Genomic DNA, 14,867 nt, shown 5'->3' on the forward strand with positions numbered 1-14,867 from the left:
TTAAATGTATTTTTAAACAAGGTCACACATTTTAAAACTTGCCATCAGTTATCAAGGAAATCAGATTCTAGTAAAGTAACTTTTAAACTGTTGTACGTAGTAGTAATACTAACTCCCCAACTATATTAGCAACTTACATGACTTAAAGATCATAAAACAATTCCTAGTCAGGGTCAAAAATTCTTCTATTCTTCTCCAACTTTTATTGCACAACAAATGATCTTTGTTTTTAAATTATAAATACTTTGGCAATATCATGCCCTGATATCTAATTTTGGGGTTCATTAAAGGTCAAAAGGAAGAAATAAGAATGATTTCCTTACAATTCAAGTTAAATGTAAAAATAAAATTAAAATATTTTTAATATGTAAATCAATTTTGACAGGAAAGTACATCCTAAATATTGCTAAACCAAGCTTTAAACAAGATAATTAAACACATAGTAAGCATTTTTCCTTCTTCAAACTCTCAGAAACAAAGGGCTATATATATTAATTTGGTTTGACCCAATTCAGAAAAAAAAAAAAACTACATTTTAAGTACTTGACCTTCAATTCTTAGCAAACAGCCTCTAGAGCACAAAATCAAGTGAATTACATACATACTTTATATGTTAAAACTACCAATTAGTGAGGGAAAAAAGCTAGTGCATCTATAAGGTTAGCATAAAAAAACATGAACACATTACCCTCTGATCTTCTTCTTTAGTCCAAGGACCCTTTATCAATTCTGGATTTAAAACTTTCTGCCATCGATGTTGGCACTGAAAATCAGAACGGTTCTAAAAGAATTTGGAAAATATTATTGAACAACTGTCTTCCAGAAAGCAAGTCAATCCAAACTTATATATCTCATGCTCTTAAGAACAAGTCTTCAAAAATACTATAGTTGACATGTAATGTTTATTTTTCATGTCTATACCCCAATTTTGTTTTTTAAAATTAATTAGCAGGGCTTAGATTACAAATAAAGACAATATATTTGAAATTAAAGTATGTATCTTACACTATGTCTTATAATACAGCAAACAACACATTTATTACACAAGATCCTCCTAATACAGAAATAGATCAAGGATTGAGGAATAAAAGGCCAGAGGCAGACATAAGAACTCAAACAACATAGTAGTCCCCAATATAGATAAAACAATTTTTAAAAACCCTAAAGGCATGACTTTACTACTGTCTAGCATTAAAAGGATGTTTATAAATGATCCCCAAGTTACTATGAAAACACTAAATATATCTGTACAGAAGATCTCCATTACATTTCAATTAAATTGGTTAAGTTAACACTTAAAAGGAAAATGAATTTGCCAGAATGAGAAAACTTTATGTAGAAACATCTTAAACCACAAAATTGATTAATAAATGAAGCCTTATTTTAATCTTTTCATGACCTAGTAACTATAATGTATTATAAGGAAAATAACAATAATACCTAATATTTCATTATAGATTCATAGTTTACAAAGTTACTAGTTCATACACAAGATTACAGATAACATGGAAAAATATAATGAGATAGATATAAATATTTTTGTCTGCCAATGGCTTTGTGCCAATGGACTTCAAATAACACTTTTTCAAACTGAGCTTCTTCAGTTATGGCTTGTATATATCAATGTGTATATCATTTTAAGGCTACTCCTTTCTTCAAAATAATCATATATCCTTGCAGCACACACATACTTAAAGGACATAAAGCTAATGTAAATAATTTTTCTAATTTAGCTTCCATTTATTGAACACCTGGTAAATGTCAGGAACTACACTGAATTTCTTATACATTATTTCTAATTCTCACAATAATACTTTAGAAATGAGTAGTGTTATCTACCTACTATAGATAGGAAAGTTGAAGGTCAAAGAAATTAAATAATTTTTGTGAGTAGAGCTAACATTTGAACACAATTCAGACTAACTCCAAAACTTATTCTTTACATTATTTGATTTCAATTTTCAAGTTATGTTAAGAGGCATTATGACAACATAGAAAGAATACAGATAATGTGGTTTCTGAAACAAAGTAGTCAATTCAAATGTGAGTATTTTGTCCAACTACCCACAGTATATTAGGAAGTTAATAAAAGTATATGTAAATATACTTTGTAGGTTATAAAATTACATACTAACAAATAGTATGTGAATATTAGTATGATGAACAATAAAGATAATTTTTTTAAAAATCAGTAACACTTTAAAATCTAGGAATTGGATGATAAACTTTTCAAGTTCTTCCTGATTTGACTAACTAGCTATCAAAATATTTCAATATTTAAATTCTCTCAAAATATTTTAACATAATATCACAAATATTTATAAAGCAATACCCAAACTTCATGTTATTTTTGTTTTATATTGGTAGTCTTTTGGTCCATGAACAAATCTTTATAAGTTGAGTATCCCTTATCTACAATGCTTGAGACCAGAAGTACTTTAGGGTTTTTTGTTTGTTTGGAATATTTGCTTATACATAATGAGACATCTTGCAATGGGACTCAAATCTAAACACAAAATCACATATGTTTTATACATACCTTCTATACATAACTAGAAGAAAATTTTACATAATATTTTTAGTGTACCTGCATTTTTACTGTGACCTACTACATGACATCAGGTGTGAAAATTTTTCTACTTATGGTGTCATGTTGGCACTCAAAAAGTTTTAGATTTTAAAGAAATTGGATTTTCCTGGGGCTGGGGATGTGGCTCAAGCGGTAACGTGCTCGCCTAGCATGCGTGCGGCCCGGGTTCGATCCTCAGCAGCACCACATACCAACAAAGATGTTGTGTCCGCCGAGAACTAAGAAAATATAAATAAATGTTAAAATTCTCTCTCTGAAAAAAAAAAAAAAAAGGGGCTGGGGATGTGGCTCAAGCGGTAGCGCGCTCGCCTAGCATGCGTGCGGCCCGGGTTCGATCCTCAGCAGCACCACATACCAACAAAGATGTTGTGTCCGCCGAGAACTAAGAAAAAATAAATAAATGTTAAAATTCTCTCTCTCTCTCTGTCCCCCTCTCTCTCTCACTCTCTCTTTATAAAAAAATAAAAAAAAATAAAGGACAGCAGAAAAGACTTCTCCCCAGGACCCGAAAGGAAGAATTCTAGAAGGGGGAGGTCTTCCCTTTAAAAAAAAAAAAAAAAAAAGAAATTGGATTTCCGATTTTTGGATTAGGGATGCTCAACCTGTACTACAAAATCAGACTCTCTAAGCCATTAGCAACTACAAGCAGACCAGAAAAATAAGGATATTTTTAGAAAGAAAACCTAAGTATAAAATATGCAGACACATTTTTTAAAAATAGCAAACATAACCTAATGTCCTAAATCAGTCATGTTAGATATATAATTTAACACTTCACTTACTTGAAGATGACTAGCAATTAGTGTCCAATCATCTGTTCCATGTTGTTCCACCAATTTCTTCAACTTATCATCCTATTAAAACAGATTAAAAAATTAGAAAGCTTTCCACCATCCTTTTCCTAAGCCTTTGAACACAGGCAACTCTCCATTCTGTCAAGTCATAGCTGGTGACCATTTGTAGGACTAAAGCCACTATCATAAAAGTTCCTCCATACTATTTCTGTCAGCCCCAATATCAGTCATACTGTTATTCATGTCTCTGACAGAAGAAAAAGAATGTGCAAGTTATGGACAACTTTTCCATTTGTTTTTAAATATCTTCCATAACTACAATAGTATTAATTTATTATACATATAAGTACAAAATTAAGAAATCTTGCCAGATAACTACCTCATCTCTCGTCCATTTTACTCTGTTCCAGAGTTTTTTCAATCCTTTTTGTTGTGGTACTTCATAATCATGATCAGCATACTGAAGGTCATCATCCTCATCCTCACTATTAATAAAAAAACCACACAATTTTTAAAATAAGGAATTTTATTTAAATTAGTGAATTCAATCATTGAACCTGTATATGAAGGTATGAATGAAGAAGCCACTCAGACTAAATAATATACACCCAATGAGATTATTTAAAGTATAAAAAGTTAAGTCATACAATGGGGAAGACCTACAATTCTTACTGACACCAAATAGATAAGGCTGTATATATCACCAAGAGCCAAATCATAACTTTATATGTCATTCTAAGAAAATGGCCTTTATTCTTTATTTGATCTTTATTCTCTAAATGGCTTTAATGGGGAAGAAAAAACAAATATCTTGTGTTTTAGAAAAAAAATTAATGACACAACTGTGGTGAAATAGAAGGAACACCAATCAGTAATATTCATAATAACCCAAGCAAGAAATTATTACATCTGACAAATGGGAATGGTAAAATACAAACCAAAGCCAGTTCAAAGACACAATGGAAGAAGTGATCCATTATTAATATCAATGACAAAAGGACTAAACATCTAGAAATAATCTTAATGTATAAAATCAATGTATGATAAAGGGTAAACACTCTGATGAAACAGAAAATGGAACAAATGAAAAATATCTAGACCACGTACTTGGATAACAGAATTAGAGATTGTCCATTCTCCCTGAATTAATTTATAAATTTAAAATAAATGAAAATATCAGTAGACTTTGGTGAGGCATTAAACAAACTAATTCTATTATTATTTTTAATATATATATATATATATATATTAGTTGTCAATGGGCCTTTATTTTATTTATTTATATGTCATACTGAGGATCAAATCTAATGCCTCACACATGCTAGGCAAGTGTTCTACCGCCAAGCTACAACCCCAGCCCCTGATTCTATTATACAGAAAGGAAAGGTCTAAAAATTAATATTAAGAGAATTAGCATTACCTAATATGTAAAAATATACTGTAGAGAAACAATAAGTATAAAAAAAATGGTACTGGCCCATGAATAGAGATACACATAAATGTAACAGAGGAGAACATTCAAAAAAGAAAATCCATATAAAATTCAGTAAGCTATAACAGCAACATTTCAAATCAATGTGATAAAGACAGACTTTTCAATAAATGGTATCAAAATACTGGGCAGTCATTTTTAAAAACTAGAGTCCTATTTTACAATAAAATTAATTTAGATTAAACAAATACTTACATTTTTAAAATGAAAATCATAAAAGTTACTATTAAAAAGTAGAGAAGAATTCTACTTTATGTTCTTGAGCAAAAGAGAGGTAAATGTGTCAAAAATTCAGAATCCACAAAAGTGACCAATCCAGATACCATAGTAAATGGAAAGAAGTACATGAAACTGACAAATATTTAAAATGTAGAAATAAAAAACTTTTGAAACTTAGGGCTATGAGGGAAATGAAAGGAGGAGGAATCAAATATAACAAAATTTCTCACTTTGAGAATATAACTAGAGCTATTTTCTAAGGAAGGGAACAGAGGTAGGAGAAATACGACTTTGGGAAGAGGAAGAGAAGTAACTACAGTTTAGATTAAGTGTTTTCAAGGTACTTGAGAAATACACAGGGGGATACGTCTAGAAAATAACTACCCAAAAGAAATATAATGCAAGCCACATATGTAATATTCTAGTACCCATATTTTTTAAAAAGAGAAATGGTTGCAATTAATTTTAATAAATATTATCTATCCCAGTATATCAAAAGCATAATCATTTCAACACATCATCAAAATAGAAATTATAAATGAAATATTACATTCTTTTCGCTAACTGAAGTCTTCAAAATCTAGTATTTTGTAGTTATAGTACACTGCAATTCAGTTACAATTGCTCAACAGCCACATGTTGCCAGTACCTATCCTATTGGGTCAAGCAATATTCTGGTGTCTCTTCAGATCATGTAAATTTTTTCATCTTTTACTATCGGGTAGAGCAGATCTAAAAGGCAATGAGCACATGGATCTTCTGTTCAGATACAAGGTCTAGAGTAGAGAAACAGATTGGCAATTGGCAAGATACAAAGAACAGTTGAGGCCATGAGATGTCCCATGGAAAATTAACATAGTGAAGAAGAGTCCAAAGTCAGAATCTGAGTTTTTATGAAGTGGGGGAAAAAAAGGAATTTTAAGGAATAAAGCCAAAAAAGAGAGGGCAAGCTTCTATAATAAACTGAGTTAAAGGAGTATCCAGAGGACTGAATAAAGCTAAGGTTTATTTAAAACTTTAAATACCAGACATTGTAGTAGTCCATGACTCTCTTAAAACTACAACAACCAGAAAAAGGAAATATTATTATCATTGACGTTTCACAGAACATAAAATTTGAGTTAGAAAAGTTAACTTATTAACGACTATCCACTGAATATGGTATGGCTGATCCCTAAATCCATTACATAACCATTTTTCTATAACAAACTGGAAACACAGGAAAGAGTACCAGGCAGCTGGAAGATACTAAAGACAAACCTCAAGTGCATTTTGAAATCAGAACAAGGCTTTAGTTCTAACTTTTCTGTAACCCAGACCATACTAACCTCTCAAGAATTTAGTAAATTTATTTGCAAAATGCATATAAATCCAGTGTTGCTTTAGGGATAAAATTAAATGAGAAAATATATTGAACACCTCATTCAACACTTGAAACAGAAAAGTGGCCCTATATTATGTTCATAATCTGATTACCTAACATAATTCAAAATTATTTTTGCTTTACTAGATTTAACTCTTTTCCAAAAATTCATTCTGATTTCAAACAACAAAAGTTTGAAGATTTGTCTAACCTTACTGTAATATAGTTAAGAACATGTGAGTGCCTAGTATCTAAATATATTACATTCATTCTTACAAAATTGAAATATAAAGCCCTAGATTTAATGTAAATTGTTTACAGACCTTTGCAGGAACTTTTAATTTCCTCTGACTTTTCAAATTCCAAAGGAACAAAATTTTTTGTTGTTGGTTGTGCATATTAATAATATAGAATGGTGGGAGTTTCATTGTGGTGCAATGGTACAGGCATGTAACATTATTTGACCAATTTTACTCTCCAGTAACTTTCCATAGCCTCCGGCTTCTCCCTGATTCCTTTTCTTTAACATGATAAGGATCAAAATTATTCACATCTGAACAGGGGAAACATTAAGATCCCCTATTTTCTTATTTATGATTTTTTTATCTATTTCTGTATCTCAAAGCACTTTAATTTTCCAGTGCTCTTCCCTGAAGCCAATCTTTCTTTTAACAATAATCTGCCAGTCCTTCTTCCATGTTTGTTTGTTTAACTATACACAAAACAAAAACTCACGGTTAATTAAAGGAAATACCTGCTACTGGCAGCCATCTTCAACTGTCAGAAATGTCACCTCATTACCCAAGAGCAAACTGCTAATTTGGATGTGCTTCAGGGTCCAATGACTTCATAAATTTCTAAGCTACTAAATCAGATAAAGCTCCATACTATAGTTTACTCAGAGCATCTACTCTTTCTTCTATTAATGTTTCTCACAACCTCCTCAACCAAACAGTAAACTCAAGAGTACAGAGGCCATGTTTATCATGCTCACCTCTGACCACCAAGCTCAGTACCTGCCATTGAAATATTTGTAAGATTAATGAGCAATCCTTCCTATCCTTCCACCTTCCTCAAATGCTATATCATATTCCAAAATTATCTCATTCCCTTCAAACCCAACCAAAACTTCCATCTTTCTCAATACAGGTGTGATTTCAAAGGGGATATGAGAAAGAAAAATTTTTAAAAAAATTAAAATACCTCTAGGAGGAGGTGGAAGGCATTCCCATTTGTTAAAATGGACTTTCAGAATCCAAATTCACCTCCAAGTGGTAGAATTTTAAGAAGCAGAACCTGCTGAAACAAACATTTTTAAAAATTCAGTACAGAAAGAGTTCTTTGAGGGTGTCTCCTACGCTGCCTAATCTTCCCTAGAAATGCCAATAATATTACCACTCTCTTACACCCCAAACAACCCTCAGGCATGCTAGTCACAGGTTCTCCTGTCACTCCCTCCCCTCACATCCAAATAGCTTCCATAACAGAATACTTGAGTGTTTTTTTTTTAAAAAATAGGTTATTTCTAAGTCAAAACAATTTTTAATTTGGGAATTTTCCCATATAGTCTTGAATATTCACAAAAGCATCTATATCACATCTAATCTGTACAAAATCCACCTTAAAGTTCTTATCAAAATGTCATAAGGCTATGTGTTCAAAAATGTTACTTTGGTCAAAAAGACCAGTGATCATGGAGTAATATTCCTAAAAACTTGTTCATTTTAACTTTAAAATTCAGCCCCATATTTTTTAACCACATACTTTGTGAGAAATTTCTACATTTACATAAGGTTTCATTTATACATTTTACATTCAACATGGTCAAAAGTTTCAGACAATGAGTTATATAGCCCATTCAGTGTCAGGAAGCTGGGTTTTTTGAGTCGGTGACTGTGAGGGAACATTAAATTAGAATTCTTAGAATCACCTCTCTACCACTGGGACTTTCCTAGAGTCTAACTGACCTACTTCTTAGTTTTGGCATCAAGTTATTATTGTGCATATGTGTGGGGGGCGGTGAAGCTGGGATTGAACTCAGGGCCTTGTGCAAGGTAGGCAAGCACTCTACCATTGAACCATACCCATTTCTATACATATTAAATGATTATTGAAAAGAATATAACTTTCAAATAAGAGTGACAGAAGATCCCCAAAATGTGTCATCATTAACAACAATAGGAAGATGCCCAAGAAAGCCTATAATATACCAAGAAAAAAATGGAAATCTCTGCAAATAACCTCACCAACATTCATTTAAAAATGAAAGTCTCATTGCTCAATAATAGTTAGAAATTATCAAAACATATCTGCTCTATTTTTCTATTTGTTATGCCATCTTTTGGCATTTCTGTACTGTAGTAATAGGTTTGGTAATACAATTCAATGAAATTGAGCTGCCTACTATGTAATTAAATAAATGAACCATTTCTAGGCTAATGGGATTAATCAAGACAGCAAAAGAAGGTAAATTATTTCTCCAGTCACAGAGCAAAATATTTCTCCAGTCTAAGACTTGGTTCCCTGAATTATTTTGCCAGTTTCCTTTTTTTAAGTTGAAGAAAATATTTATTCTATAAATGCTTAATATATAACCAACTACTATATTCATATGAAAATAGTTTTGTAAATTATGAATGAACAAAGTGATCAAGGTAATTATGAAACAACAAAAAGTAGCATTAAAAATTCTACAACACATCAAGCCAGGAAAATGATTAAGCATAACTTTACATCTTAGAAATGTAACAAATAGGATATGTAGTCATGTCTTTACCCATGAAATAATACACAAACTATCCTCAGTTGATGATATTAAGATAAAACATTTGGGAGAAGTTTGATTTTAAAGGACAAAAATTATACCACATACATACACACACAAATTTAAAAAAAAAAGTAAAATGAGGTAGCCAAAAGAAGAATTTGAAAATTTTTCAAAATTTATTTTTATTGAAAAAGTAACTAATGGTTTGAAATTAGAGAAATATCAGTAGTTCCATAGAATCTGCTGTAGTAAATTTGCTTCAACTCGATCACATTTTTTTAAAAATTTTTTTGTAGTTGTAGATGGACAGAATGCCTTTATTTTGTTTATTTTTATGTAGTGCTAAGGATCAAACCCAATGCCTCATGCATGCTAGGCAAACACTTTACCACTGAGCTACAACCCAGCCCCTCAATCACATTTTTAATCACAAACTGCCTCAGGTCTGAAATCTTTATCATAAGCAAAAAATATATCTTTATTATACTTTTTGGTGAAATGGTAACTGAGCATTTACTTTTAAGTCCACTGCATTCAAGGAATAAAATTTTACCAGGTTGATTTTAAAAGTGAAATTAGGCCACCCAGTGGTTAATGTGATGTACTGCATACATGAATATTTATTTCCAAATCTGGACTGTGCAAAGTAACATTATAGTAAGACAAATTTGACCCCACATAAATTTTGACAATTAACAATTAACTAACTAAAATGCTAAAGAATGTTCTGCCTAGCAATCCATAAACAAAAGAACATTTCTATTTGATTCTTTTAGAGTATGCACTGCCTTAAATGAGAAAAAAAATTATTACAAAAGACTGTCAAAATAGATTATACATTTAAGCAAGGGCCACCTTATAGACCATAAAATCCATATTCACTATATTAAAAGATAAAAATGGAGGGCAAAGTTTATCTGTTTTCCTAAAGCAACATCTCCAGTTAATGCGCACCTGATTAAAAAATCATTTCCCATATTTTGTTAAAATTTTACCCCCACATATTAGCTACAAATAACATAAAAAATTGCTATGCACAACCAATAAAAAATAAAATCTTGCAAAGTAAATGCTGGCTTTCACCTTTTCAGTTTAGTATACTCATTTATCATTTCAAGTATAAATACCATAATATGTTACTAGTGAATAGGCTTTGTAGGTTGGTGTGTTTTTAGACAGGTTCTCACTACATTACCCAAGCTGGCCTTGGAGTCACAATCCTTCTGCTTCAGCCTCCCAAGTAGTTGGGATTACAAAAATGATCTTTTAAATTTAGATACTTTTTATTGGTATATTATAATTATACATAATAGTGGGCTTTGTTATTATATATACATATGTTCATAACATGATTTGGTTAATTTCATTCCCCAGTAGCTCCCTTGCATAATTTTCTTAAAGTTTATTTTTAATGGTAGAACTAGTTTTAAAAAACTAAAATTATTGCAGAAATATTCTTAAAAATTAAGTAAATAATAGATATACCAATTTTAGTGTTGCCTGTAAATTATGTCATTAAAACCCCCAGTGAGATCTAAAACTATTTTAAGTCTCAATACTAAACAAGTCTTTTCCTTTATGTAAATTTCAATAACAGATTCTACAGCTATTACAAAAGATCAAAAGAGCCAACATTCTTCAGCTGTTTCACACTTGAGGTACCATTTGGTTTTCTACTTTTAGGTGTTTTTTTCAGATCACACAGAAAAAGTATATTATAGGATTTATGCCTATACTTATGCAAAAACTTTTACACAACAAAGTATAGTTTTCATTCAAATTCTTAAATGGTTATATACTGGAGATCTGAAAGTACAACTTGAAATAACTGATTTCCTTTCTCTTTCTACTATACATTGAATTCATATATATTAAAAGATTCTTAGCCAAAAGAGTGGACTTTGATGAACAGATTATTTCTTCTTCAAAACATTTCACATTCCATTATCTTCTAAGACACAGAATCATATTTCATATATAAGAAATACAGTTTAGAGCATGAAACTCACTCAACTATAAAGACCCAAGAAATGCACCATTCAGAGATGATAATTTCTCACTGCATCCTCTATCTGTATACTCCCCAGGGGGGTGTAGTTTCATTTCAGCATGCTTAATTATCCCAGACATATAACTATATAAATCATTCTATAATGTTTCAATTAAATTACACAGCTGAGAAGGAATAAAAGCCAACAATACAATCAATAATTAGATCTCAAGCTTACAGTACTATCAATAAAAGAAAATAATTTATACAGACAAGATATCATTAAATAATTTCTCCCTTCTGGTATACTATTATGGAGCATACAGAACTATGAAATGAAGAAAAGACAAAAAACCAACTGGAAGGAGAGGGTTTTGATATTTAAACATGTCTATAACTTTAGCTAAATGCTGATAACAGAATTAGACAAGAAACTGTTTCATATAAGATTAATATCAATGTTAAGTAGATAATGATACACATCATCTACAAATAAATTTCTGTAATTGGCATGTTCACTTTGCATAATAAAGTTATTTTTAAATATTTTTTAGATTCAAAAATTCAAAAGGCTTAAGCCGGTACTTCCACAAACATAATTATAGGAGCTGTCAATTTGTCCATCTCCTGAAGATGGAAAGCTTAATTGAGTTCTTGAATTTCTGGACTAGTAGTTCTAACCTAATGATTTTACCCTCTCCCACCATCAAAAAAAAAAAAAAAAAAAAGACATTTAGCAATGTCCAGAGGCACTTTTGATTGTCATGGCTGTGAGAAGTGGGGCATTTTGGGTTTCTAATGACCAGAGGACAAGGATGCTGCTGAACATCCCACTACGAAAAATCGTTCGATCCAAAACGTCAATAGTGCCATGGTTGAGAAGCTCTTTATAAAGGGATTAGGGGTGTGTGTGTGTGTACACATTTGTTCCACCTCAAGGGTTTGTCTTATACTGCAGTATAAATAATAAGCTAATAATAACATATTTTGTGCTGATTTCTGCAGAACCGTCTTACAGCAGATGCTTAATATATTAATAAAACAAAGAACTTGTGTAGTTATTGCCAATTTTAACTCAAATCTTCTATAAATGATTCCTGGTACTAAATTTCAGGAAATACAACTCTAGATAAGACTGAGTCTCTGGATATAAATAAATAACAATATTTGGAAATTCTACCAAACATTTTTTCAGGTTTATTTATAATACTAAAAAGGCACTTCAGATTTTTCTGATTTCAAGGATTACTCCAATTCAGGAGTAACTACTTCTTAGTATATAAATAAGACTTAAATGCATACATTCAGTCTAGCACATGTTTCAAACCCCCCCCCAAAAAAAAGATGTGCCCTACACCTCTGTGCAACACCTAGGTAAAGTAAGAATCAAACATGGACACTCAAAATATTAAGTGTATAAAACACATTGTTTTAAGACCAAGCTCCTGGTAGTAACAGTGTGACATCTCCCAGCAGACGATATTAAGAATATATACATAATGCTCAGAACATGAGAATGGTAATAACAGAAAAGATCAAAAAGACTCTTTCCTCAGCTATTCCTCAGAGGATTTTCCATAACCTTTCAAGGTAGCAAAGTTGGCAGAGGGATGCCCGCCCTGGTTTGTCACGGAATTCCTGTTTTAACTGGCACTGTAATTCAGAAAAGAGAACCCCTTTTTCAAGTCATCCAGGCAGGACACAACCACTTTTACCTGCGTAGAGTATTCCCCAAGAGTGCACAGACTTACCTGGGAAGAAACCTCCCTCCAAGAAGTGAATGTGAGAGATTAGGAATCTAGACGTGCGCTATGGGAACAATCAACTCAAAGGAGCAACCTGAGTATGTGTTACTTTCTCTGCGTCTTAAACACACTAGTCCCCCACTCTCCACACGTCGCGGCTGCGCTTCAGCCAACGGGGATGAATGCGCTGTATGGCAGCGAAAAGGAAAACCTCTGCTCCGACTGGGGAGGGTCTGGTGTGGGGACAACCAGAAAAGAAAGAGAATCGGAACGGAGACTGTGCCGATAGGCCTGGGCGAAAGGGATGTCACCCACCTGCGCGACCTCTTCGCCATCCTTCAAGTACCGCATAGGCGCGGGCTGGGCGGGGACGCAGGTCAGCCTCCTCCAGCCTCAGGCGAATGCTCCTTCTCCCCGACCCTCCCGCCTCTTCCCTCGCTCTTTCCCCGAGGCGGCCGAGTGCGGAACGCGGGTCCTCGGCAGGACAGGACCGAGGGACAGAGGGGCGGACCGCGACCCGCCCCCGGCCCGGGCGCCGCTCCTAGCCCCGGCCCGGCCCGGTCAGGGATGCCCCCAACATGTCAGGAGGCGCGCTCCCGCCCTCCGCTGGCCCCTCCCGCCGCTTCTCAGCCTCCTCGCTGCGGTCCAGGCGCGGCTCCGCCGCGGGCGCCGACCCCCGCCCTCTCCCCGCAGTGAGCAGCTCTGCAGCGCTCGCAGCCTCCTGCAGGGTTTTGTCCGCACCGCCGAATCTCGCGCCCAGCCTCCCTCAAGAGCCGCCGTTTGAATCTGCGCACGCGGCCCTAAACCTCATTGGCTGTGACGGCTGCACGCGGGGGGGCGGGGGCGGGGCGGGGAGCGCGCGCGCGACTGAGGGCGGGGTTGGGGAGCTGGAAGCTGGGACTGGAACTCGCGGGAGTCGGGGAAGGAGCGTGGAGCCAGGGGGAAGGGCCGCAGGCGGGGCTCGCGGGCTGCGCTGTGACAGGACCCGGAACGCGCCGAGAGCCGCACCACGAGGAGGCAGGTCGCCGGGCCGCGCGGGGCCTGCTGGGAAATCGAGTTCTTGCGCTCCCAGAGAAGCAGGTCCGGAAGCCGCAGCCCGACTGATCCCGCCGCCCCAAACTTCCCGGGGTGAGGCGGACCTTTCCCTTGGGGTTTGGGCGGACCCTGGGCCTAACAGGCGAACGTCTCTGCAGGCTTCTCTCCACCACAGTCCCTCACTCCTTGGGTATATCCCGCCTTACTAGTTAGGAGGCGCGGTCTTCGTATTTGAAACAAATCTAACTATAAAATTTGCGCAGTCGTTATTTTTTTTTATTTTTAAACTCCGTCTGCTATTATTTTTGTTTATTTTTATATGGTGCTGAGGATCGAACTTCTGCCTCACATGGCTAGGTGAGCACTCTACCACTGAACCACAACCCCAGCCCCAGCCGTTATTTTTTAAGCAAAAAATGTGAGCTATTTTTACCCAGACATCATAGCTATGAAACAGGGGAAGATTCTGTGGCAGGAAACGAACTATAACTTATTTTCCTCAAGAATTAACAGAAATGTGACAAATGAAAAACATTTTTAGCTCGAGACGTGCTTTGTAGCGGGAAAAGGAAATGATCCATGCCTGCTGCTGGTCCCCGAGGTGGTTAATCCCGTACCTCCCTCTGCAGGAAATAACTGATTTGTGCGGTGGAGGAGTTCTGAGCCTGGAGAACTATTCAGGAAGATAGGAGTGGACTGGAAATTTCGCCCACACAAATGAGTACATTAGTCAATCTTAGAAGGTGACCTTTTGCATGAGAGTCGGGAGGAAGGGCGTACTGTACCAGAGGAGCTTCAAGCAGTTGCAGCTACTAGAGATTTTAGGTCCAGTTTAAACTAAGAATTGCTCAGTTCAAGTAGATTAACTACAG

At 34.8% G+C, this 14,867-nt stretch overlaps 1 protein-coding gene across 2 annotated transcripts in view; it reads right to left on the reverse strand.

The window, feature by feature from the left end:
• The window catches only part of Mybl1 (MYB proto-oncogene like 1), a 40,936-nt gene extending 27,199 nt beyond the window's left edge, over positions 1 to 13,737 (reverse strand). For both annotated transcript variants that reach the window (XM_005322946.5, XM_005322945.4), the window contains exons 1-4: positions 13,276 to 13,737; positions 3,764 to 3,869; positions 3,373 to 3,444; positions 689 to 781 (exon numbers count right to left, since the gene is read on the reverse strand). In XM_005322946.5, coding sequence (XP_005323003.1) covers positions 689 to 781; positions 3,373 to 3,444; positions 3,764 to 3,869; positions 13,276 to 13,295 — 291 coding nt within the window. In that variant the 5' untranslated portion in view covers positions 13,296 to 13,737. The remainder of the gene's footprint in view (positions 1 to 688; positions 782 to 3,372; positions 3,445 to 3,763; positions 3,870 to 13,275) is intronic.
• Positions 13,738 to 14,867: the final 1,130 nt, after the last annotated feature.

This window comes from Ictidomys tridecemlineatus, chromosome 7 (genome assembly GCF_052094955.1).
Source record: "Ictidomys tridecemlineatus isolate mIctTri1 chromosome 7, mIctTri1.hap1, whole genome shotgun sequence".
Classification (NCBI taxonomy): domain Eukaryota; kingdom Metazoa; phylum Chordata; class Mammalia; order Rodentia; family Sciuridae; genus Ictidomys; species Ictidomys tridecemlineatus.